At 38.2% G+C, this 24687-nt stretch overlaps 1 protein-coding gene across 1 annotated transcript in view; it reads right to left on the bottom strand.

Annotated features, from left to right (window-relative positions):
- PLCZ1 (phospholipase C zeta 1) overlaps window positions 1-24687 on the bottom strand; it is a 45484-nt gene that overhangs the window by 3446 nt on the left and 17351 nt on the right. The window contains exons 7-12 of the mRNA XM_032105635.1: window positions 17927-18154; window positions 15625-15781; window positions 13850-13966; window positions 4749-4921; window positions 1770-1902; window positions 63-212 (exon numbers count right to left, since the gene is read on the bottom strand). Of these exons, the coding sequence (XP_031961526.1) occupies window positions 63-212; window positions 1770-1902; window positions 4749-4921; window positions 13850-13966; window positions 15625-15781; window positions 17927-18154 (958 nt within the window). The remainder of the gene's footprint in view (window positions 1-62; window positions 213-1769; window positions 1903-4748; window positions 4922-13849; window positions 13967-15624; window positions 15782-17926; window positions 18155-24687) is intronic.

Raw genomic sequence — 24687 nt, 5'->3', positions numbered from 1 at the left:
AAAAGCCTGGAATGTTGCAGATTTTTTTAAGCTGTTATAGGTGGTTCACATAAGAGTATTACCTGTATTCAGGCTCATCACAGGTAAAGTGAATTGGCCAAGGAATTCATTGTTAACCAGAGAGACCTCATCCTCCACACAGAAGCGTATCATCGCCAGTTCTGGAACTTGGATGTTAAAAGAGAAAGTTTCGTTCCATTTAGGGCTCAAAGCTAATGGAAAGAGAAAAGAAACAGGATTAAAATATGATTTCTTTTGTTCTACTCAATAACTGAATTATTGTACCTGCTATCACTAGGCTGACTGGTAAAGAATTCATTCTTTTTCCCTAAATTTCTGGGCCCATTTAAATAAATAATGAGACTACCACTGACTATAGTGGTACAAAAGCCTAAGACAGTTGGTGTCATGCCTTAAAAGAGAGCAAAATGGGACAGGGATAGCCAGGCTAAGAACCTCTGATCAACCTAAATTTTTCTATAGCCATACCAGTTTCATGCTTTTACCAAAGTTTCTCCTTTCACAATGTTGGAAATAAATAAATTCAGGTAGTAAAACCTGCACTTGACTAGAAACACAAAAAAGAGAATGTGGAACAGGAAGGGGTTGCTTCGTCTTCAGCAATGTTCATACAGAGGAAAGAAATTCAGGGGCTGATTAAAAACAGCAGCCATCTATAAAATAGAAAATGAAAGAATAGAAGACAGAGGTACAGATAAAGGGAGATCACAGGGAACTTGTAGTCTGAGACATCAAGAAGATCTATATGATAAAGATAAGGGAGTGCTCAAAGACAGCTACAACGAGTACACACTTCACCTGTCAAGCAATTAAGGGATTACTCCTACTAGAAACTTCAAAGGAGACAAGTGATGAGCTTACAGCAATTTCTTAAGAAAAAAAGTCTAAATTTACCGATTTGTGTACTGGTTTAAGCTGGGATAGGGTTAGTTTTCTTCATATCAACCCCTGTGGTGCTGCATTTTGGATTCTTGACCCAAACAGTGCTGATAACACACCAATGTTTGAGCTGTTGCTGAACAGGGCTTACACAGTGTCGAGATGTCTGTCTTTCTCACTCTGCAAAGCACCCTTCCCATCCCAATGAGGGGGCTGGGGGTACACAGGAAGCTGGGAGGAGACACAGGTGGGACAGCTGAGCCTAGCTGACCAAAGTGATTTTCCATAGCACATGGTGTCATGCTCACAGCTGGGGGAAAGGAGGAAGGGAGGGCATTCAGAGTCACAGCATTGGTCTTCCCAAGTAACTGCAACGCTCAATAACAAAGCCTTGTTTTTCTGGGAATGGCTCTACACCTGTCTGCCCAGTGGTGAATGAATTCCTTATTTTGCTTTGCTTGTGTGTGCAGCTTTTGCTTTACCTATTAAACTGCCTTCCTCTCAACCCAAGGGCTTTCTCATTTTGGCCCTTCCAGCACTCTCCCCATCAAACCAGGGGAAGAGCAGGCAAGCAGCTCTGTGGGGATAGCTGCTGTCCAGGATGAGCCCACAGCAGTGTGCAAAAAACTTCCATCTTCCTTTAGAAAGGGAGAGTGCTCCCAGCTAGGAGTTTGTGCTTCCTTAATCTACTAGCCTAGAAAAATGGCACACAGCATGAACTTCAGCTACAGATTTTGTGCCAGAAGATCCTAGTCTAGAGAGAAATAATTGCATTTTCTATGACAACTCCTTGGGATGCAAAGTTGGTGATTCCTTATAAAATGTTGTAGTGCTTTGTTCACAGTCAAGCGAATCAGAGTGGTGCTCACCATTGCTTTTTACAACACTAGATTTCTTTCTTGCTTGATCCTCTGGTACACCAAAGATTTCTATCTGCACCTTAGGGTCAGCTTTGTTGGTCTTCGACAGGCTGCTGGGTGGTAACTGATGGCCACTGATCAGCTGGAAAATTAAAGTTGTACTGAAATAACTGTAAGAATGAGCTATTCACCAGAGCTGTATTGTAGCCATAATAGAAATAACTTTCAGAAGAAATTACTGTAAGTATATACCAGCCATAAACTGGAATACATATTAGACACCATGGAATCAAGAGTATGGTGCTTCCCATCTAATTTAATTTTTTGATAATTTTGCCCAGTCCAAACTGCCCTTGAATGGTTACAGGGATGGGACACATATGACCTGTCTGGCCTGCCTCTGCCAGTGTTTCACCACCCTCTTTATAAATATATATATATACTGATATCATGCTTTAAACAATAATTTTCAGAGGTTTAATTCAATAGCTACACATAAAAAATATATTTTATTACCATGCAAAGAAACAATGTTGGAGGAATCGGTCTCCAGTGATTTTTGCTCTTTCTGCTGTCAAGCTCATGAATTCCAATCTGTGTGGAGTGGGTCAGCGTCAAGACCCACAGTGGCATCAGCACTGTGCTACAGGGTATGTAGCAGACTGCCTCACCTGTGCTCCTTCTCTCGCACAGTTACACAAAAGCTCTTCATTTAGTAAGCTCCCTGATGTTTTCCTCCTTAATTTAGTTTGCTACCTGGAAATTTTGGCTCAGACTGCCCTGTAATCTGGCACCCAGCCTAGGAAAGGATTTATGAAAGTCACAACTTTGTCTGCTTTCTACCTATATTTCAGGACACCTAGGAAAGAGTAAACATCTGTACAGTAATCAGCTTTTTAGAAATCAGTGTATGGAATGTATTGAGAGAGATATGCAAGCCTGAAAGTGTAGGTGAAAGATATGACTCCTGATCCTGGTTTTAGGACTAAGCATCATAAGAGATTCTTATTCCCCTGTCAACCACCCAAAAACTCAAACCACACAAATTCCACTTTTTGCTTAGGTGTTTTCTGTAACAGCTTGCTCCAAGGGAAGTTCTAGCCTGAAATATTGAAGAGGAGTGGCTTGGTGAACACTGATGTCCTTTCTTCCTAGGAAATAGCTACTACCTTCACCAGAAAGCTTTGCAGTTACTGATGGGCTGCCCACTAAGAACCTGGGAGATTCCTTGTCATGCCTTGAATGCCATGACAAAAATGCAGCCCTGCTGGCCAAGGCCTGCATGACCCATTGCTAGACCCAGTCTAAGTCTCCTCTGGGGTGGGAAAAAAGTGAGCTCTTTTAAGCACACTGACCCAAATCCATAAATCCAACCAATTTTTGAGACCCGAGGTGAAGCAGACATACAGAGAGTTGTAAAAATTGTTAGGCTGAGAAAACTCTTCGTGAAGCACCCTGAATATCTCTATTTCTGCTTCAAAGGCTCTATGCCTCTTGTTGATGGGAATTGTGGCACATCAGGTTAAGGATAATGAATTCAGTAATATCAGGCCCTATGTGATTTTTCTGTTCTTCATTCATTCATTCATTCATTCATTCAAAGAGACTTGACCCCTAGATGTTTTATATCTTTGCTCTTTGTTAAGCAATTTCTCCATTCATCAGGTTAGTAGTATTTTCAGCAGAAGCTGTTTTTCCTTTGACTTCTGCTCCCGATTCCTTTTGTCTTCAGCCACCGTTTCCTGGTTTTTGCTGCTGACTATGAGTCCCTCAGTCCTCAGCCCTCAGCCAGTGGGATGCCATTGCTTCTCTGCAGCCTGCACTACCCGGCCTGTAGTCTCAGTCTAAAGTCCTCAATCTAAAACACTGCCTCTCTCTTCTCCAGCTTCTTCCAAACTCAGACACTTCCTTCACATTGACAATGATTTTGTCTGTCTCCTGCATTACAGTTTGGGGTTTCTCCTCATCCTAATTCCAGCTTCATACAAATTAGGGCTAAAATAACTGATGTATTTGAGTGGCTGCTTGAAATCATTCAGCAATGTCTATTCACAATTGGTATGCTTACTGTCAGGACACTAAAATGTTCTTGATTAGGTGCGTGCATTATGTAAGTATTTTATAATTGTCACTAACTATTGTTTTATCTCCACTATTTATTACTCTGAAAGAAACAAAATAGCAATTACACGCTAATTATATGCTAATTGAATAGCATTTATACAAGTGGTATTCTGTGTAATCAGAATTATTACTTTTTCATTGGAAAAAGGTAGTTTTCTAATTAGTGAACAATTATAATAAATCTACTTGACCTCAAAAAAAGGGCTTTTCTAACCATTTGTAAATGATACGTATTTCTAGTATTTTTAGGAAGTAAATCACATTATAATTTGGGAGAAGCAGAAATAATTCAAAGACTTATTTGAATTTCACACTTATAAATATCATTTTAGGATTATAAATAGTCTTTTATACATGCACAGGAAGATAATGAGACTTAAAAGAAGCATAAAGCTCCCTATCTTACCTTTAAACATTTCCATTTGTCAATTAACATTACAATAGTGCTCGTGATATTATTGATATTGAAAGAAATAACACCTGAAGTTCACATTTGACTTCTGTGTTTTCAGAGTTCAGTTTCCACAAGCACAATTGACCAGTAGCTTGGTCAGCTTCATTATTTATATTTCTCCATACAGCATCATGAAAAATCATGTATTTTTGCAGACTCTTAGAGGCTCTGAACCCCTACATATTTTTAGCAAACATAAGTTAACTACAGATGAGAAAGTACCCAAGCAGCAGTTGACACCATATGAAAGTTTTACCATCTTGTTGAAAATATAATTAAAGTTCCCAACAACCAAGAATGGGAACAAAATGAAAAAGAAACAAAAAACCAATAGATAACAATTACATCTGAACTACATAGCATTTGTTTTCCCATTTTTATGGAACAAAGCAACACCTCAGTAATCTTACCCTTATTGACAGAGACATTGGTTTACTGTATCGTCCCACATTTTGGGGTGTAAATGTTGTATTGCGATCCCTCAAGAAATCAGGTTTCAGCACATAGCCACAGCCACCATTGTCCAGGAATTTTCCATCTTGCAATTCCATTTGTGTTCCTGGTGTTTGAAAGTTTAAGGCCACTGTAAAATTATATCAATATTGATTTTAGTGAATTAGGTTTGATAACATTTTATAAAACAAATAAAAAAAAAAAAAGCAAATGAGCTTAAGGTATGTCTATCTCTCAATTCATAGGTAAGATCCTGTTATTTCTCTTAAATTAAGTGATATTCAATAATGAATTATTCGTGCACAAAAGCAGTGCACTATTTAGAACTGCGCCACATTTTAAGAATTACCCTATAGATCATTTTTACATTGCTGTATGTATTTACCCTTGTCTTTCTAAATTAGATCTTGGAGAATATGAAATGCGACATCCTTTTTCTCCGTAAGAACTAAATTCACGTCCCAGTTTCTCTACCGAGCAAAACCCTGCACCCCAAATCCGCTAACAAAGTTCTGGTGCAGAGTCAAAACCACAGGATTGTATCTAACCTTAGTTATGGTGCAGAATTCATCACAAAAACATCCCACCCAGAAGATCAAGAAGCATTATTTTAATGTTAGAATATTCAGTACAAATATAAGCTTATAGAGGTAGAAGCAATTTTAAAAGTGTTCTTAAATTTATGTGAGCACATACTCTCTTGGAGATTAATCCTCCAGTACTGGTGATTATTGTAAGAATACACCTGATAGATTTTCCTTTCCTTGGCGGTTCACAACATTTTTGGTTTGCTGCAGCACCAATAATAAAATATCACACTTCTCATCAACAGGTTATTGTAATTCATGAGATAAAGCCAACACTGAAATAGACCCATTTAATGAAATTTTCCCCTATTCCAGTACATTGGAGCTTCCTGTCACATTCAAAATAGAAAATGCAGAAGTCAAATCAGCAATGAATTATGACCTTGTGAACCTATGACATGTGTTAAACAGAGAATGATAAAAAGTCATTTACTTAAAATGATGGTTCGGTAGGAATGAAAAAAGAAGACTTTCAGCAGTTCAAGTGAGTCCTCATAATAATTCATGAAGACGACCTTATTACATGTTCCTGTGAGATAATATGAATGTATTGAATGAACATTTGACACAATTCAAAAATCCTAATCTCAAGTGGAAAACACACAAAATTGTTCTCACTGCAAAAATTATTTGTTCCTTCACTGTTTTGATGATCCTTTTAATACATTCTTTAGCAAACGACACAAACAGGAATGAAGCAGCTGGTACAATGGACCTGGTATTTGCACTACACATGTTTTCAGTGGGGTTACTTCTGAAGAGCTCAAGCCTGGTTCCGTAGTCTCAAAACCAATTAATGGCTGGAATACATGAAGTGCTCCCAGAGTGCATCATCTATTTAATCTGAAAGGAATCCCATCTGTGCTAGCTGAGATTGCTCTGCATCATGAACCAACATGCGGTAAGTAGGAACGATTAGAAACCTTGTCTAGAAAATCCCCAAACAAACAAAAAACCCCCAAAACAACGAAACACAACATGCACTCTTGCTTTGAACTAAATACTAATGTAGATGCAGACATGATTTTATATTAATATATGAAGGAAATTCGTTTTACCTTTAACAACAGAAATCAAACTTCAGGGCATCCATATTGCCCATTGCACACCGTTGCCTTTTTTAAACAGGGTAAGTATTCTCTTGGTATGGTTTTGGCAGTGGTTCACAATTTGTTTTTTATGACTCAACACATCATCCAGAAACAGTCCCAAATTTGGTGTTAAATGATGCTAGTCATATTTTAATACACTGAATCAAGCTGTGCAGCGGATGCTACAAGAGCTGCAATGCTGAGGCCCCTGGAAGTCTGATCTACAGATAAGCCAGGATCTCTCAGTCCACAGGTGATTCCTAGGCCACGCTTTCAGAATGCGTGGGTTTAAAAGTGCAACTGGAATTAGGCACATCGAACAGTCAGCTTCAAATAGCTGCTTCCACATGATGAACCAAATTACATGATTGCACATAATGAGACTATTGCTAAATTTACCAAGCTTTATAGGCGACCGAGCAGGAAAATCTGGTGTAACAACAGCAACAAGCAAACGAGAATACTTTATATTTTATCATATTAGGAAAATTACTTTTGCAACACAAGTGAAGGGCACTGCTATTATGGGTTCATATCTTCAAACATCAGCACTGTTTTCACTTAATTTAATTTGACCTTAGAACAAGTTAAAAACACATGGAACAGTAGTTTTAATTTACCTACTGGTTTCTTGGTATTGCAAGTTTGAACACGATTAAGCAAATGTGAGATTTTGTGTCATATTCTCTGAGATGCAAACCTGTACTAAAACTGTTTGCAAGGTTCATAGCTGCTTGGGGCCTCCCAGGACAATGCTTTATGGTGTATTGATGCACAGTTTTTCTTTTTAATCAGGTGCAGTTATGGCCCTAACACTTCTTGAGAAATGGCAAGGATCATAAACTAAAAGCTATGCCTAGCAGCATGGGCTTAGCAACATCTTCCTGCAAACAACACTGAATTTCTACCCAGCATTTCATTTTAGCTTTGCTGAGTTCAAGAGCAGAACTGTCAATAACATCCTTTGTAATGTTGTTTTATGAAACAGTATAAATTTAATGCATGTATGAAGAGAGATTTAAACTGACAGTTTCTTTTGGAAAGAAGCCCAAAAGTGCTTGCAATGAAACCATCTGAGCAGCACATTAACTTAATGTATGGTTTTCATGAGGAAGTAAAGGCATCTGAAGTTTAGCACTGTGTACATTAAACTTTCTCCTCAGTCCTTTCATTAAGCACCAAAAGCCTTTTAATATTGACATCAAAATCAAAACAGCACAGCAAAATGTGGGCTTGGGGGACAATCTGAGCAAAGGAATTCCTCGGTGTGATTCTGGCACTTGAAATAAATTTAAGTCTTCCTAGAACCATCAGGCTAAATCCCCTTCAGACCAGACTGTTTAATACTCAAATCATCTTGCAAAGTACCCAAGCTGCCATGGCTGTCCCAGTAAGCCCCAGATGTAAATAACTTCATACAGCAAATGGAAGTTAAGAAATAGCCTAGCTCCAAAAAATGAACCAATCCATAGTACACAGAGGAATTCTATTTTTGACCCCAAATCTCTGAATGGCAAGCAGTTAAATGAAGTCAGTCCCACAACTAATTGCAGAACTAAAGACATTCTATATATTCAAATTCAGCACCTCCCATAAGCACCACCATTCAAGACATAATTGATTTATAGACTAAAAGCAAAAGTTTTTAAAACCAAAATGAGCACTGCGACTATGATTTGAAGGCAGTTGAGGAAAACTGCACATCTTTTGTCTGTGATCTTGTCTCTCAGTTAATATTCCTAGTGGGACTTTTAAATTGCCTTTTTTTTTTTTATTCCTTGCTTCCTGGTTCTATTAGCTATATTACAACCATAAGGTTTAATGTATTTTCTCCATTTAAATGGGAAGATTTTAAAATGGATAAGGACACATTTGTCACCAATTTTTCTTAAAATGAGTTACTTAATTGCATTTTATGCCATTTAAAAATGCATCTCAAAATATATGAATTTTATTCCATTTCAAAAAATATCCTATGCAAAAGGCGCTCAGTGCCAATGTTCCTATCTCCATGATTTACCTCACTCATTTGAATCTAAAGAGATATAATAGATCACACTTTTATCAGCCTTGGTGCCATCCTCTCAGCTCTTTCCAATTGTCTATGTTCTTAAAGTGGGCCATTCACGATGAATGCAACAAAAATCTATGCCTTAGATATTCAAAATCGGAGCTGAATTCCACACAGCCTGGGAAATACTATTGAAAACAGGACCATATCCTAATGCTCTGGTATGTTGCCATTGGTTATGAGATGATCAATGTGATTGGATTTGAGGACACTGCTTTCATTCCACATCAGCACTCCAAGCTGGGCATGGGCTGTCTAGCTTTTCTTCTCACATGCAGGTCACAGCTGCACTCAATCCGTCCCTGCCCAAATTTACAGAAATATTTCTGAAGTCCAAGAAAGACAGAGAGAGACCATTTACAAGGGCATGAGAGGACAAGGGGGAAGGGTTTCAAACTGAAAGAGAGTAAACCTGTGAATAGGTGAGATCCAACCCAAACTTTATGAACAAGGACCTTGGTCTACTAGAAAAAAAAATAAAGTATACAATGATTGATTCCACTAAAATACAGAGCAAGCCTATATGGACAGTATAATTTTTGCATACAAACTCTCACCTCCTTTCCTGGCAAAAAAAAAAATTGGTCAAACTGTACGTATTTCTTTCCTCCCCTTACGTACTCCAAATTTTATTAAGCTTAATGATAATTTCTGGCTTTATTTTTCACCTACACATTTGAAATGGTTGTTTTTATTCTACAGAAAATTTATGAATGACTTACAACATGAGGGACTCTGCCCTAGGAAGAAGGACTGCTCCTCTGAGAACTGGGTAAATGCATAACTCTCTGTCATAACATGCTTAGACTGTGCAGTCAGTCTTTTTGTATTGTCTTTGGGCCAACTTAATACTGTTGCTCTAAAGACACTGCCATTAGAAATGTGAAGAATTCAGTCATACAGTTCATAATTTCTGACATTGTTCCTACTTAATTACAAGTAGTTCTACTGGAAAAAAGATGTCAGGTGATTAAGTCATCCATTGTCCAAGTATACCTGCAAGGGGTTTCAAGTAGGGATCCTCTCTCGTTCTCATGGGAAAAGTACCTAAAGCATTTCTGATAAATTATCAGATCTAAAAATCTAAACTGATTTTTGCCATCTACTTAATGTGTCAGTCTAAAAGTTACACTCCACTGTAAGTCTGAGTGTCTTTTGGTTGTCATTTGACCAATTTTACACCTGAAAGTTTTCCAAAATAGTTTTTAAAATTTTCTTGACTTGTGATTCTTGGCAGAACAGTGAATACTATCAGCTTCTCTTTCCTGTTTTAGTCTGAGTCATGGACAGGTTGTAGAACAAGATCAGCAAGGACTTCAGAAACAATGTGTTCCTGCAATTTTTTTTCCATCCTCCTTTAAAATTTATTAGACTTGACATAAATTATTTACTATTCTATTGGTTGTCTGCAGTGAAGACAACTGGAAAAACTGATAAAATGGAATTTCAATGTTTCTTTGCTTTTAAGTGAAAGTCCAGTATCTATTACACGCACCAAAAACTTCCTAAAAAGAAGCAGGTTACAGAGTAGCCCAAGGGCTTTGTCACAAACCTGGCAGCAGACACATTTCTGCAGAAGAAACATGAAACCTTCATTCAAAACAGCTCCCAGCCTTTGGAGCCATTCCAAAGGAAAGCTGAGTGCATTTGGGGAGCTTCATATATTGAATCTTATTGTCCTGCCTATCTTGTAGATGCCTACACATGAATTAACTGTACCACCTCACTGTTTGTGAAGAGCAAATCAATGAAGTTCAAGGGACAACATAGCAAAAAAATTACTCCTCCAGTTTTCACTTCCTAAGGAGGCATTTTTTGACTATTAAAGCCAGTAGAAGACAGCAATAATACAGCTATTGACCCAGAGCCCAAGCATGGTCAGATTTGAGTCATTTTGATTTGCACAGGTGAGGCAGACCAAGATTGAAATTAGTTGGTTCCTTTTCCCTTGGGTGCGTCAGAGGTTAAAATCAGAACTAGTCAGATAGCTCTTAATCACTCTTTTAATGCATTATTTTTTACCATATTTTGTCATATTATTGCACACAAGATTGAGCCACAAAACAGATGTGACAAAATTGCCACGCTGCATTTCAGTGTCACAGGCCAAAACAAAACCTACAGTAAGAAGAGATCTGTCATACAAGTAGAAATTTCACAGTAGCATATAAATTTTTATGCATACTCCAAAAAGCACATATGGGATCTTCTGGAATAAAATTCTGTACCTGCCACACTGTGGCTTTCTCCTGTAACTTATGACATGTTTTGGTCATTCCTGTAGCATGCTTTGATACATGGATAACACTTCCTACTGCATGGAAATGCTGTATTCAGAAGGATATTCAAGTCTTTCTATTTTTATTCTCACCAAGGCTTTCTTTTGTTTCATATTTTTTTCTGTTTTTCTCAGTCAATATAAAACAACTGATATCAATTTATTTAAATAACTGTCCTGAATTTTCTTTCCCTGCATAAATCTTTACATTTCATTTTACTTAGTAAATAAAAAGGAGATATGGATACACCAAACCAGTTCTTTCCAGTGCCTCACTGCAGTTGTATGCAGAAGGCATACTAATTTTCACAGACTATAGAAAGTGGGAGTTTTTCCTCCATAAGACCTCTTTTTCCACAAAACCTCCTGTTCTTATGAGTCTCGATTTTCAGAGAATGGACAGGGAGTGCACAGGGATATCCAAAAGCTATTTTGTGGAAACTCTGTACTTTTTACTGAGGTTTTTAACTTGCCTTCCTCTGGAAATTAGGTTTACACAATTACATGTCTCGTCCTCGGCCCCAACAAATCTTGAGCCTGTTGGACCGTTTCATCCTGCTTTAGCTGAGTGCCAGGCTGCTCCAAGTTAATACGTTCCAAGCAATTTAGAGAAAATTGCTGGCAAGGTACAGAAGACAGCACTGTTTTGGGTCAATCACTGAGGGAAGTGAAGGAATAACTCAGTTCTCATAATTACATGATGCAGAGGCCTGGCAGGCAGTATGATATGTAGGTTTGGACAAAACCTGATATATTTTCTTTGCCCAGCCAGAAAAGTTATGGGTGTTAAAGGAACTTAAAGGTAAGCTTGCAGGTCTGGGGAGGAGAAGGGAGTTAAGAAGGGGAATAGGTGACATAAGAGAAACCTGAGAGTCCTTTGAAGAGTTTTAGGGAAGTGGTAGAAGGGACCTGGAGGGATTACTTCTGTGCATGGGGTGTAAAGTGCAATGGCAGGGAGACAGGAAGGGTGTGTGGATTATACAGACATGGGACAGATATAAAAATTAAAAAATCTGTGGTAGACCAGTGGAAGGACATCAGCAGAAGATTCACTGAGATTCACTCACTTTGGGAGCTGCCTTGTGAAGAGCAGCTATATTTCTGCCAAACAGTTATCTAAAGCAGATTAGGGAATTAAGGATAGATCTAACATGGCTTGGAAATAATACATGTGGAGAATTGTTTTTAATTAGCCTATTCCCATGTGAAAAATGGAGGGGTTTTTAAGTGAGGATGCAAATGAAGTGACCAAGAGGGCAGATTTAACCACTTCCTGCATATTTTTAATTCTTCCAGGAAGGGACCCAAATCCCCTATGCACTAAAAGTCATATGTTTTGCATACTAATGTTTAGAATGACTTCTCATTAAAGTATACTCTGAGTAAACAGTCAGTGCAGTAATTTTGAAGGACTTTGGTCCTGTCTGTGATCTAACAAATGGATATTCTTTGCAGAGATAAGTGTGGAGATTTACAGGCTAGAAAGAAAACTAGTAAATTGCAGCATGATAAGACTGGGAGATTAACTCAATTTTAAATTAAGGACCTCTGGCGAGTGCTTCCTCTAAGCATGAAACAAACTTACTAGTTTTTAATGGTAATATATAGTATAGATTGCAATGATAGCATGCAGAGAGGGCAGCACCCCAGGTAAGTAATACAGACATCACACTTAGTGTGGATGAACCACAAGGACAGAATATAATCAAACCAATTTCACACAGTGTACTAATGAGGAGATACTTGGATAGCCCAGACCAAGTCCGAATCTGCACTGCAAGTAAGCATTTATAAGGACACAGAAACAAGTAAAATTTATACTAACTAGTAATTTTTGTGCTCCTTGTGTAGTTATGTAAATCTCTACCCCGGTATAAGTCAGGATGGAGAAAGTAACTTGTCACAGAAGATATATGGGGAGCTAAGAAAGGAAACAAGTGGAAAAGGAAGCCTGGAACAAGGGCGACGTAAACTTTAGGGCCCTACAGGCAGAGTGAAATCTGTGCCTGTCCTTGGATGAGTGTGTATTTTAACATAACAAGGTGAGTCCATACCTTTCACCTCTCAAAACTGGGAGCCTATGGCAAAGTGCCCTGCTCACCCCACAGTCTCCCTCAGGTGGCCTTGGCAAAGACTCAGAATAAAAGACAGAATATATATGTGGATACAAAAAATATTCTGCTCGACTTTACCTAGGGCTGAAGAAGATGTAGCAGGCAGACATAGAAAAATAGTCTGTAACTGAGAATCTTTTAAACTGAAGAACAAACAGATGAAGGCAAAATTGTCTCTAAAGCCATTAAAAAGGACAGAATGCTTACAGGTGAGAGGTTTTTCAAAGTCTGCTGGGTACAGAAGTCATGCTTATTTTTAACAAATTCAAATTCAAGCTTTAAATAAAGAGAAGCAGAAATTATTGTTATTTCATTGCCCATGAAACTGATATGTTTTGTTCCAGAAATTAAGATGCTAAACGCATGTTGCATCTGTATAAACCCTGGAGGCTCCCAGAAGCTCCCAGCTGTACCTGGGTTTTGTGCTGACCAGGAATGTTTGAGTGCTTCATTGCACAGCATATCCTGTTTTGGGAATTCTTGGCACCACTATCAATAGTTGTGCTCACATCTCCTGCACTTGTGCCACTCAAGTCACAGAGAGCCATTGAAAACCCACAAATCCTTCAGGAGAAACTTCCATTGCTGTGTAATGGAAGCTTAAAAATGCTGAATTGTTATTAGTGTTTTTCTTAACATCCAATTCTAAAAGGTAGTTTAAAGAAATTAATAAAATATAGTAAATGGGATATTTGGGATAAGAGACAGCTATTTAATGCAAAGTGATATTTGCAATTACTAGGGATAAAAAACTGACAGGATATGTGGGCTGAAGGAAATGTTTATATAACAAAATAATTAAAATAATGCCACTGGGGGGAAATATGTAACCTACGTAACACCAAAACACTATAGGAAGCAAAAACCTCTTGTATCTGTAAAGGCTAGAATGCAATAGTCTCTGCAAACATACATACCCATTTGACACCCCACGTTCCAGAACTCTTGAGGATTATAATTTGAAGAGCTCATTCTTGTTCCCTTGGGGTAAATTCTTGTAATAAATCTTGTAGTATGTGAAATAAAATCTTTAGCTGATAAACAGAAGGATAAAATCTTCATAAGAAAACATTTATTGTTCAAGAGCTCCTATTTGAATAAATAATAAAAATACAAAAATTTGATCCAGCAATTTTTTTACACAATTATGTCAATGTATTCTATTTTAACATCAATATATGGACCACTCTGCAGTATTCCTAAAATCCTATTTAGAAACCTTAAAATTTTTGTGTGTTTGAATCTGATAGTATTTCTGTATATAGTGCAGACTTTTGTAAGTGCATTAATGAAAAATCATTCCTTCACTGAAATATTTTGTTTCTTCACCTTTTTGCAGGGTAAACATACGATTTCTACACTAAAGCCCACTGTGTTCTCACGGGAAACTAAGACACAGAACAGGAAACTGCACAAAAACCCCCTCATTCTATAATAGCTCAAAATGAAAAAAAAAAAAATATATCCCTAGATGATCTTGTCTTGAAGTTTAAATAAAATGACTAAATAATATTAAGGCCAGGGAAAAGCACATTTTCAAAAGCCACTTAAATTGTTCCTTTATAAGCCTCAGAAGATGTTAACTGTTCATGTACGTTGTTTTTCCTTCTGCTGGCAGTGTTCCCTCCTCTCTCATATGTAGACATAAATGATACAGATGTGGGAAACTTCAGATGACTTCTATCTACATGATTCCTTTTTAGCAATTAACCAAGAATCTACATTTCCAGGGTCATCTCTCTGATCTATTCCGTTCTCCTCTCATTTTTTGTTTGGCTAGGGTTTTTGTTTCATTGATTTTGGTTTGCTTTGTTGTTTGGAGGTGGGGCTTTTTTTTTGGGGGGGGGGGGGGGGGGGGTGGTGAGGAGGGGTTATAGAACTACTTTTATCTTGCCTAGATTGCTAGAGGAACCAGAGAGGACTGTCTTGAATGGCTGGCAAGTTCCTATTTGTTTTGATGCCGTTCAGCATCATTTGCCTCACCAGCCACCGAATCACCTCCACAAAGCAGTGGGTGGCAGCTGGGCTGGCCCCGAGTGAATGGGCATGTGGCAGACTCCATTGCCATTGTCATGGTCAGTGATCTCTGCTCTTTACACTCCCTCAGGGCTCTCAGCAGGCAGCTGGAGCTACAACAGCAGAGGCTGCACTGCACTGGCTGCACCAAATGGAGATGCTCCAACACAGAATGAGTTTTGAATAATCCAGCTTGGCTGGGATGAAAGGTCTGGTCCAGTGGAGCAAACTGCCTGCTCTAGGGTTTATCCACGCCATTAATGAGGACTCTCTTATCTGCAGTTGTCACCAAAGCTAGGCGACTGCCAAGCCAACTCCACTGAGTTCTCAGCCCAGATATGGTGGGGGGCTGAAATTTATTCCACACGTTTTCGACTACTGACGGTAACTTCTAAATTATTTGATGCAGAAAACAATGAATCAAAAGGCAGACATACATTTTGGAGACTGTGTTAATATTTGTTCTTATAAAAATACACAGAATTAAAACAAAGTTGAATTTCAATTTTCCTTACAAAACCAACAGAAATAAAAAAATGCTATGCAAAAGACATTTCTAAAGCAGTGTTATATGAAGAACCAAATAAAATCAGACAAAATTTTAACTCTTCCAATGCCTAAGCAGTGAACCATAGCAACAATGCAACTTTTAACTGATTAACTCAAAAGAAATTACCTGAATGTCTTACAAGTTTTCGTGCTTGAGCCTCTCCAATTGAATTATTTTCATAGCACTGCTGATTCATCAGGGAATGCTCAAAGCTCACAAACTTCTGAGATTTGGTATAAACCACAAGGTCTGATAATGCAAGGGCAATCTTTCCCCTCTTCACCTAATAATCATCAGATGAATAATGGAATAAAAAAGTCATAATAATGCATATTTCATTATTATTAATATTAATAATTCAGAGAAACAATCATTTTGGATGCATAAAGCCTGAGAAAATATGTTACAGTTAATGAATTTAATAAATATGACCTTTAATATTAAGATTTGATCCACTGAAAGAAACATAAGTTTTTTGTGTCCATGTTTATCATGGCAATCGTGGGGTGAGTGGAGAGATGCTATCGGTGCTTCCTAGCAGAATGTTCTTCTGGATAGCTTCACAGTTTTCCTGCTTCTAAGACTTGTTTGTAAAATAACATAATTTTTCATGGTTTTTAATATTACTCATTAAAAATATACCTCCAACTTTCTATTCATAAAGACATAAAGTATTAGAAAAGATCAGCAGCATAAACTCAACTATAAAATGTAGAATAACAGGAGAGTATTATACTATGCCAAACAAATTAGTCAATATTCCTCTAAGCATTGCTCTGAAGTTAGGAAAACTCTTTTCTTCTTGATTAAGGCAAAAATTTCTCTCACCAAAATCTTAATTTAGTCTTGTTCCATTACCAAAACAAGCAAAAGTGACTGAAGTTTTACCAGGGTCTTCTCTCTTACAGTGAGGCACTACATGACCATTTTTCATAGCATAACTTGTGAGCTAACCAGGGGCAGTAGCCAGCAGAGAGCTGATGATGCTAATCATGTTTACATTCCATTAAAGCTTTCGAAGGCAAATTCTCATCTGACAAAATAATAGAGATTGCCTGCTCGTGGATCTTAAACTATGCAAAGTTCAAGTGCATTAATTATTCTGGGGCTATGTCCCATGAGGAGCAACAGGAGTCCACTGCCATGGAAATCCTGAAAAATACAACTCTCTGGAGGCAGGCACTGACACAGGCAAAGCCAGCAGCATCACTGGGGTGTCTTGGCTGTGGATTCTCATGTTCTTCCTGCCTTCCATAAACCTGTATAGTTGGACATCAAGAAAAATACTCCAGCAGAGCGGGACCCTGGAAACCACTTTCTCTTCTGCCTGTGAAACATGAGCAGATACTTTTTGTTGCTGCTGTTAAGAGTATGTGGAATACATTCTGGTCTGTAACATGATCCTACAAATATACTTGAAACCTATTATCTAGAAAGTTGGCCTTTCCTCTTCAAAGAAAACTCCTTCCTTCCTCAGAATTTTTCCTTACTATCTCTCCATGTCAGATGGAAAGAGAAAGAAGCAAAGACCTTGACCATCAAATCATACAAAGAAAAGAGACACTGCCTCTCAGCAACAACTCTGGGCTCTGAGGAGCATTGCCAGTTTAGCCATGTTCAGGTAATCAGAGCATGATGTGCAACAGTGAATGGATACATCTTAAAAAACTTGAACAAAGCTGTTTGAACCCTGATGAAGCAACAGATTTTCCATGGTAGAGAATTATACTTGGTTAAAAAAAGGTGTAAGTTTAATTTGAATTCTAAAAAAGGAGATTACACCCAATTTTTACACTCTCAGAAATAATATTTAATGTTAAGTGTCTTCATGATAAGTGTAAAAATACCTTTTCGATTCTAGGTGCTGAAAAATGTTTCAGCACAACCAGGAATGTGCGCCTAATTTAATGCAAAAAATCCAGAACAGAAGAAAATAGGGGAATCTATCTATCTATCTACCTATCTATCTATCTCAAAAACAGACTGGTGGACTTGGGGAAGAAATAGTTTACTGTGTTTGTTGTCATCAGGAGCTGCTATAAGTGTTCTCTATACATAATTCCAGGAGGGCCATGGGACAAACAAAACACTTAGGTAACTTCTTCTTAAATCTGCTGTTGTGCTGAGCACTTGGGACAAGCACAAGCCTTGAAAGAGGAAAATGCAGTTGAAGTTCAAGATGAGAGCACAGGGAGGGGTTGCTTTTTAGTTGGATACTAAAATGTGGTCCAGTCTGGCTTTTCTTATAACAATAGGAAAACTCTGAAACCTTGAGCTGAAACATGTAATTTCCAAATGCACTGAATGTACTAATTTTAAAGTTTATCTTTTAAATTTAGTCTCTATTTTAAGAACATATAGCCTTTTTTTTTTTTTTAATATCTATATTAACGGATAATTCTCTATATTCAATTGAGGCAAAAGTTACCTTTGGTTTTTTTTGAGGTGGGGCTGAAGATCTACCATCTGCTCTTCTTTTGGTGGAACTCTTTGATCGGTGAAGAGGTAACGTGTCATCTGTGTCTTCGTCCTCAGACAGAAATTCAGAGTCAGACAGTTCCTCTGTCTCACCAGTATCGTCATCGTACATCCTGAGCATGCTTTCCTCAATTGTTCCAGCTTTTTTGTTTTTTATCAGAACTTTGAATTTTAATGCCTATAGGAAAGAGGTTAAACAATAGTAACTAGAATTATGTAGGTTTTCATGTCTTGGTGTTATTTAACCCATGTCCAAAGTTGTTTATTAAGTATAATAAAGTGAGCTAAAAAAATGAAGCAAAGATAGATACAAGTAAGGCAGAAGCCAAAGCCAAATAAACCAAAGAGAATCTGGGGATCAAAGTACACAACAGAACGTGACTATCTAACCCCATGACAGGAAAAAAGGCTCTCCACCACAGATACGCAGATGCTGAAACTATGAAAAGATAAAAGTAGGAAGAGTCAAAGGTGATAGCCAAGCAAAACATAAAAGGTATATATTTTTACTATGCCTAAATGTACTTAAATATACATATACACAATTGAAGACTTGTGTCTGATATTAATTTGCAATGTTTTGATCTATCACTGAGGCTGCAGGACATTTGTTATTAGATTAGTGCCTATGTGCACATCTGTCATGTGTGCCAGATTAAAACTTTTGTTTATAGCTTGCGTTATTTTACAGTAGATCCTTATGCTGATCTTACCTGGCCAGGGAAACAACAGTCAGGTGATTTTGCCTAAGCAGTTTCCCTATTTTTAAATGGGCATGTATCAACTGCCCTACTACATAATGTAGTGGGGAAAAAACATCATTGAATTATATCAATTCTAATAACATGGCTTTCATCTATGCAACAGAATCCTATGAGTACATATTTCACTTAGATTTATGAAATAATATTAATAGGGGTGCTGCTATTATGTAGCAGACATTCAACTTTACATCTGTACACAGGAGCTGCCAGTGAGTAACAGGACTTACTATCGCTCTTGAATAAAGTGATCCACAAAAATATTCCTTAAATTTCCTATGCCCTAGTGAAAAGGAAGATTACACTACTGGGAGTGTGGCAGGAACTGGGAGCAACTAAGTTCACAATAAATGAAATGTAACTGAAATGCTGTATTTTAAGGTATCCATTAAGTAAATATGAAACATATGGATGATGGAAACGTATAAACCCAAAATTTTGTAATGGAAACTACAGCCATCGGCAAGGATAGAGACATTCCATTTATTTCCATTGCTCATAATCCCCTCATTGCTTCAGATCTCATATTGGTAGCTTGCCAGGGTGCCAGTGGGATGAGGCATCCTATGCCCAATATCTATCACTGCCATGTTGGTGGAAGGTTTGATTAGTCTCTCTTCACTGGAACTCAGAATAAGGATGCCCTTTAACATTTCCTTCATCTCTTATTGATGCACTCGTTTTTTTATTCCTGTGATATTTTTAGAAGAGTTTTAATATGATTAATGTTACTCCTATTTTTTAAGAGTTCTGAATTAGCCTTTAAGTGTTCACATTTCCCAATATTTAAAATCAATTCCACCCACTTTTGATCTTGTATTTTGTTATTCACAGAAAGACTTATTTTACAAATGGAAAAAAAAAACCCCAGACCTGATATACAAGGGAAGGAAAAACTTTCTAAGGTTACATTACTGCCTCCTATATGCAAACTTCTGTAAGTAAGAAAAGACCATATGTCATGGGTTAGCAAGCATAGTCCCGGAAGTGATGTTCTCGCAAAGGGGTGCTTACAGCTTCCCCCATGACCTGACAGAACCTATCAGCTGGCCAGTTTGAATATGGACAGTTCTTTAAGCCACTTAAAATTGTGACCGCCTCTGTGATCCACACTTAAGAATAGACAACACCCCCCCCACAGGTCTGTCTCGTTTCCGTGCTAGGACAGGTGGTGGCGGGCCCCGTGTGGGGGTCAGTGGGCTCAGCCCAGGCCCTGCTTGGGCCAGGCTGGGCTGGGCCACGGCCATCCTGGAGCCGATGGACCTGTTCCACCCACGGAACGCCCCCACAGCCCTGCTGTGTGCAGCTGTAGCGGCTCGGCTTCCCCCCCGCCCCCCCCCCGCTGCCATAAGCCACATTCCAGCTGCAAGGCCTAGGTGAGATTAACCCTTTTAGTGCTGTGAAGAGCTGAAAACCTGAGGGAAGAGAAAGAGGAGATGCTTAAAGCTGAAATTCTGTTGTGAAGCTATGGTATATCAGAGTATCCCGTTGTAATTCCATGAAGATATGGGGGGTGGAGTGTTCAACTCGTGAGCAGAAGCACCTGCACTGAGATAGGCTGACGCAGCTGTAATTTCATGAGAAGTTTGAACAGGGAGAGATGGAAGCGATGAGGACTTTTGCTCCAAATGGGAAAGGAGAAAACCTCAGTTCCTAGAGATGCTCCCAGAGATAGTCCTAAAGATGAAGATGAGGAAGACCCTTTGCTCCCAGGGAAGGAGAAGGGCCTCTGTTCTTGTTTCTGAATGGCTCAACCTTAAAATTGTACCCCAAAAAACTTCAAGAGTGGACCCTCGAAAGCAGTTGTGGGAAAAGCTGCAAGTCGGGGGAAGGGACTCACATGCGAGCAGAGAGATTCCTCTTCCTAAATGGACTGAACAAAGTTATTTGGAAGTGGGCGGCTGGCTCGCTGTGATAATGTTTTCATAGCATGAGCAAGAGACTCCTCTTCCTAAATGGACTGAACAAGGTTATTATGGCAGTGGTAAACAGACTGAACATCTCAAGGGCTGTCTTTTTACATTGTCAGTGGGAGAAGGGAGGAAGGTGGGGGGAGGAGGAGAGTTCTGAAGGTGGTATAATTTTTTTTTTTCTTCTTTTAGGTCTGTTAATAAACTTCTTTATATTCTTTCAAGGTTGGTGCCTGCTTTGCGTTTCTCCTAATTCTTATCTCACAGAAGATAAACAGTAATGAGTATTTTGGACCAAACCACTACACTAAATTGGTGTTTCTGCCCGGTTACAAACTGAACCCAGTACACCATAGTGTGTGTGTGTGATGATATAAAAATGGGTCATGATCTTTTAAGTCCATTTCTAAAATTCTGTTTACGAGCTGTTAGCAAAAACGTAAACACCTGGAGGTAGGAGAAATTTTTTAGTGTTGGGGTTTTTTTTAAAGATTTTTTTAAGATTTTAAAATCATGTCTTTTTTTAGAAACAGTTACAGGAAATACTCCAGCAATATGAAAATTTGCTATTTTTTGGCCAGAAGCAAATTCCAATAATAGTTACCCCAAATCATTGAAAGCGAAACATGGACTGAAAAAATAGCACACCAAGGATTTTGTCTGAACTTCAAACACCTTCAAAAAAACTTATAACAAAGGCATGGTTACAAAATCAGTGACTCTGTGAAATCTGAGTTCTTCAGTTGGTCATCAGCACTACTGAACATGTGACAACTTTTTCTCTAAACATCCAAGTCTTCTAAGAGACCTGAAAAGTCTTTTAATGAGCTGAAGGTCTGAGCATTCACTATAACTTCTCCTTTCTGGTTTTATTATGGGAGGCAAAATATGTTAAAAATACATTTGCTGTTTACTTTATATAAACTGTAAGCATACTAAAAAATTTAAATATGTAAAACATAATAGATCTTCCCTAGAGCATGGTGGGACTTCAAGGCTGGCATAAGCAAAAGCCTCCAAGTACAATCAACTGGAACAAATATTAACATAATTAAATGAACAAAAATTTTTTTCTGGTACATTCTGGTTAATGTGATGTAAAACACAAAGCAGCTGAAGTAATGCCAAGTTTCCAAGACAAAAATCACAAGCACTTTGGATCAGGCAAACCCACCTATTGACCGCTGCAATTAATGTAAAAATTCAGTCCCGAGAAATGTAGGGAATAAACCCTGGATTTGAGACATAAGATTTTAAAAAAAAATAGCTTCTCCTATTTAAATTTAGCTTGTTGTTCTCCCTTCTTCTCTCCTGATCAGCTGTAGGTGCTTAGTTAGGGGAATATCAAATCCTGAAAATCATGCTAAGTAACAAGGTTAAAATCTCTTCTGAGTTTTACATAATATTCTATTTCAAGAATTATACTGCTGTCTTAAGTACTGATATAGGGTGAAGATACAACACCTCCTGTGAAGTCTAACACAGGAACAGGTTTTGAGACAATGACAAGATTTGTTAAGTACAACTGCTAAAAAAACTCAACACCAGATTTCTTTAACAATTCAAGAGAATCACACTTAGTAAATTGTGAATGGATGTCTTTGTGGCAGCCTTATAAGTCACAGTTATCAAGATACTTTAAATCAATACTACCAGCAATATCTGAGCTCTAAGTAAACAGGTATTAGTTATATCAGGAGCACCATTTTAGCTACCTCATAACAAGTTTTCATACAACACATGTACCCAGTGAGAAGCACCCTACCCTGAAAATTCCACTTCTGTATTGTGCTCTGTAGTAGACTTAAGGTAAGTCTGGTCCAAGGATAAACAGCTGTGCTGTATCTGAGATGATATTCTACACAGGCAACTAAACCTCTGGATGGATTGGAAAGGAATCGAAAGGATGATTACAGAGAAAATGGTTACAAGTTGGCCAGAATATTAATACAGCATGCTCAGAGTCCTCATGCACAGATTCCTTACCACAGTTCAATGTTCCAAGAAGACACCTTGCCAAATGAAGGATCTGATTTTTATACACCAAATAAACCAATGACCCAAGACCTACCTGGGTGATGATATACAATATGGCAATGTCTTGGTTTTAGTTAGCTTCTGAAGTTGCTTTACACTGCAAGGAAGTTATTAACAACAGATAAAGACTGTCACATGTTTATTACATTTCTGGGAAAACCATGTTCCCTCAAGAAGAGCACAATGCCTAAAAATAGTGTAGGAATCAGATGAGTCTTCTGTAAGTACTCACTACAGCCTAGAGAATCCAGAAATTTTATGAGAAACAATACTGATTTTTTTATTTTTGAGGGTCATCACCAAGACATGCCACATTCTCGCATCTTTCTTCTTATTTTGGTAAAGAATAGATGCCATAGATTGATTGAAAGGCAAAAGAGTGACTAGAAAAGTTTTGACTTGCTAAGAAGCAAAGCTATTTCTGATGCAAAGACTTGGTCAAGAGATTTGCATATGTAACTTGTAGGTCAAAACAAATAGGAATTAATCTCATAACTGAAGCAACAGAATTAGATATGCTAAAGCAGGCTTGATCTTGAATTTCTCTGTGAAAACACTCACTGTGTAGAGAAAGCTTGTTTGTATACTGAGTAGATAAAGGTGAAGAAAAGTGTGAAGAAAGAGTCCTGGCTTATGGGGTTAGCTGGTTTTCCCCATAATAGAAGGATTTAAAATGTCCATAACCCATAAAGTTGTACTGAAGACCTTCTATTAATCTTTCTCAAGGAGATAATTAAACAGGTTCTTTTCTTTGGACACCACAGGTTTAACAACCACGGGGAAGCCTTGGCAATCCTGGCCAGAAATACTTCTAAACCATCACAATACAATAATTGATCTTGCAGCTGTGTGGTAAGCATTAAAGACAACTTGTAAAATCACAGTAGTTGCCACTTCACTTTCAGTTAATCACACATCATCCAAATTTGTGACAGGAAACCTGCAAACAATAAAAAATTCCTAACTATCTGATATGTATATCCTGTCAGCAGTGTAAGGCAGTTCAATGCACTGCAATGCAAAATAATTGAGGAACAAACTTTCATCAAAGCATCGATGTGTGTACATTCTTTTCTGTGTTACATTGGATGCTTACATGCTTCTTTCAATAGCTATTAAACTTCTTAGAGAGGAAGGACACAGCAGGGTAAGTAAAACCTTATCTCTTCTAGCATCCTAATATTTTCTAAGTTCATCCACAAATTGCTGCATAAGACACTTCATTCCATCACTTTCTATCAGCATATCGCCAGGAGTGCTGGTGCAACCAGCAGGGATGTCTGGCGCCAGCCAGAGATGTCAAATCTCATTTAATGTGGGAACTGACTCAAAGGACCTGATATTCCAGTGCATATTAGAGCAAGTTCATGAAGTCTCTTTAGAAGCACTATGATGGCCAAGACTGGGAGGAAAGAACTGTACCAAGTCTGCTGCTTTGGTGGCAAAACATCTGCTTGGGAAGGAGGTAGAATAGATTGGTGAACCTTAAGGGCAGCCTCAGTTTCTCATGGGATAAGGTGTGTATGAAAGAAAGAAACAGACCAAAAGTCTTCTCTTTCCTTTCCTCCACATGTAGAGGAAGAATTGTGTGTTGAGATGTTACAGAATACAGGAATTGCAGGGAATTAACAATATCAATACAGTCAGCTGGAAGTGTGAATATATGACTGAGGGAAAAAAATAAAAAACCAGTTTTTCCTGACATTTTCTGGGGTTTGTTTTTCAGGCCAAGCAAGTGTTAGGAAAAAGCAGAGAGAAGAAATGTTCAGTGATCCTCCACTTTTCTCTTCTGGTCCTCTGTGTGATTTTCACTTAGAATTACAATGGCAGGAGACATCATTGCAAGGTGCTCCAAGGAACCACCGAAGAATGGGTTTGTTCCTCATTTTAACCTCCTTCCAGACACACAGTCATGTCAGCTGACCAAGGTATGGCTCAAAACCTTCTAAAAGAAGGAAGGAGGAGAGGAGAGGAGAGGAGAGGAGAGGAGAGGAGAGGAGAGG

Source organism: Corvus moneduloides, chromosome 4 (genome assembly GCF_009650955.1).
Source record: "Corvus moneduloides isolate bCorMon1 chromosome 4, bCorMon1.pri, whole genome shotgun sequence".
Lineage (NCBI taxonomy): Eukaryota > Metazoa > Chordata > Aves > Passeriformes > Corvidae > Corvus > Corvus moneduloides.
Note: the sequence above shows the minus strand (reverse complement) of the source record. Positions and strands in the feature narration are given on the sequence as shown.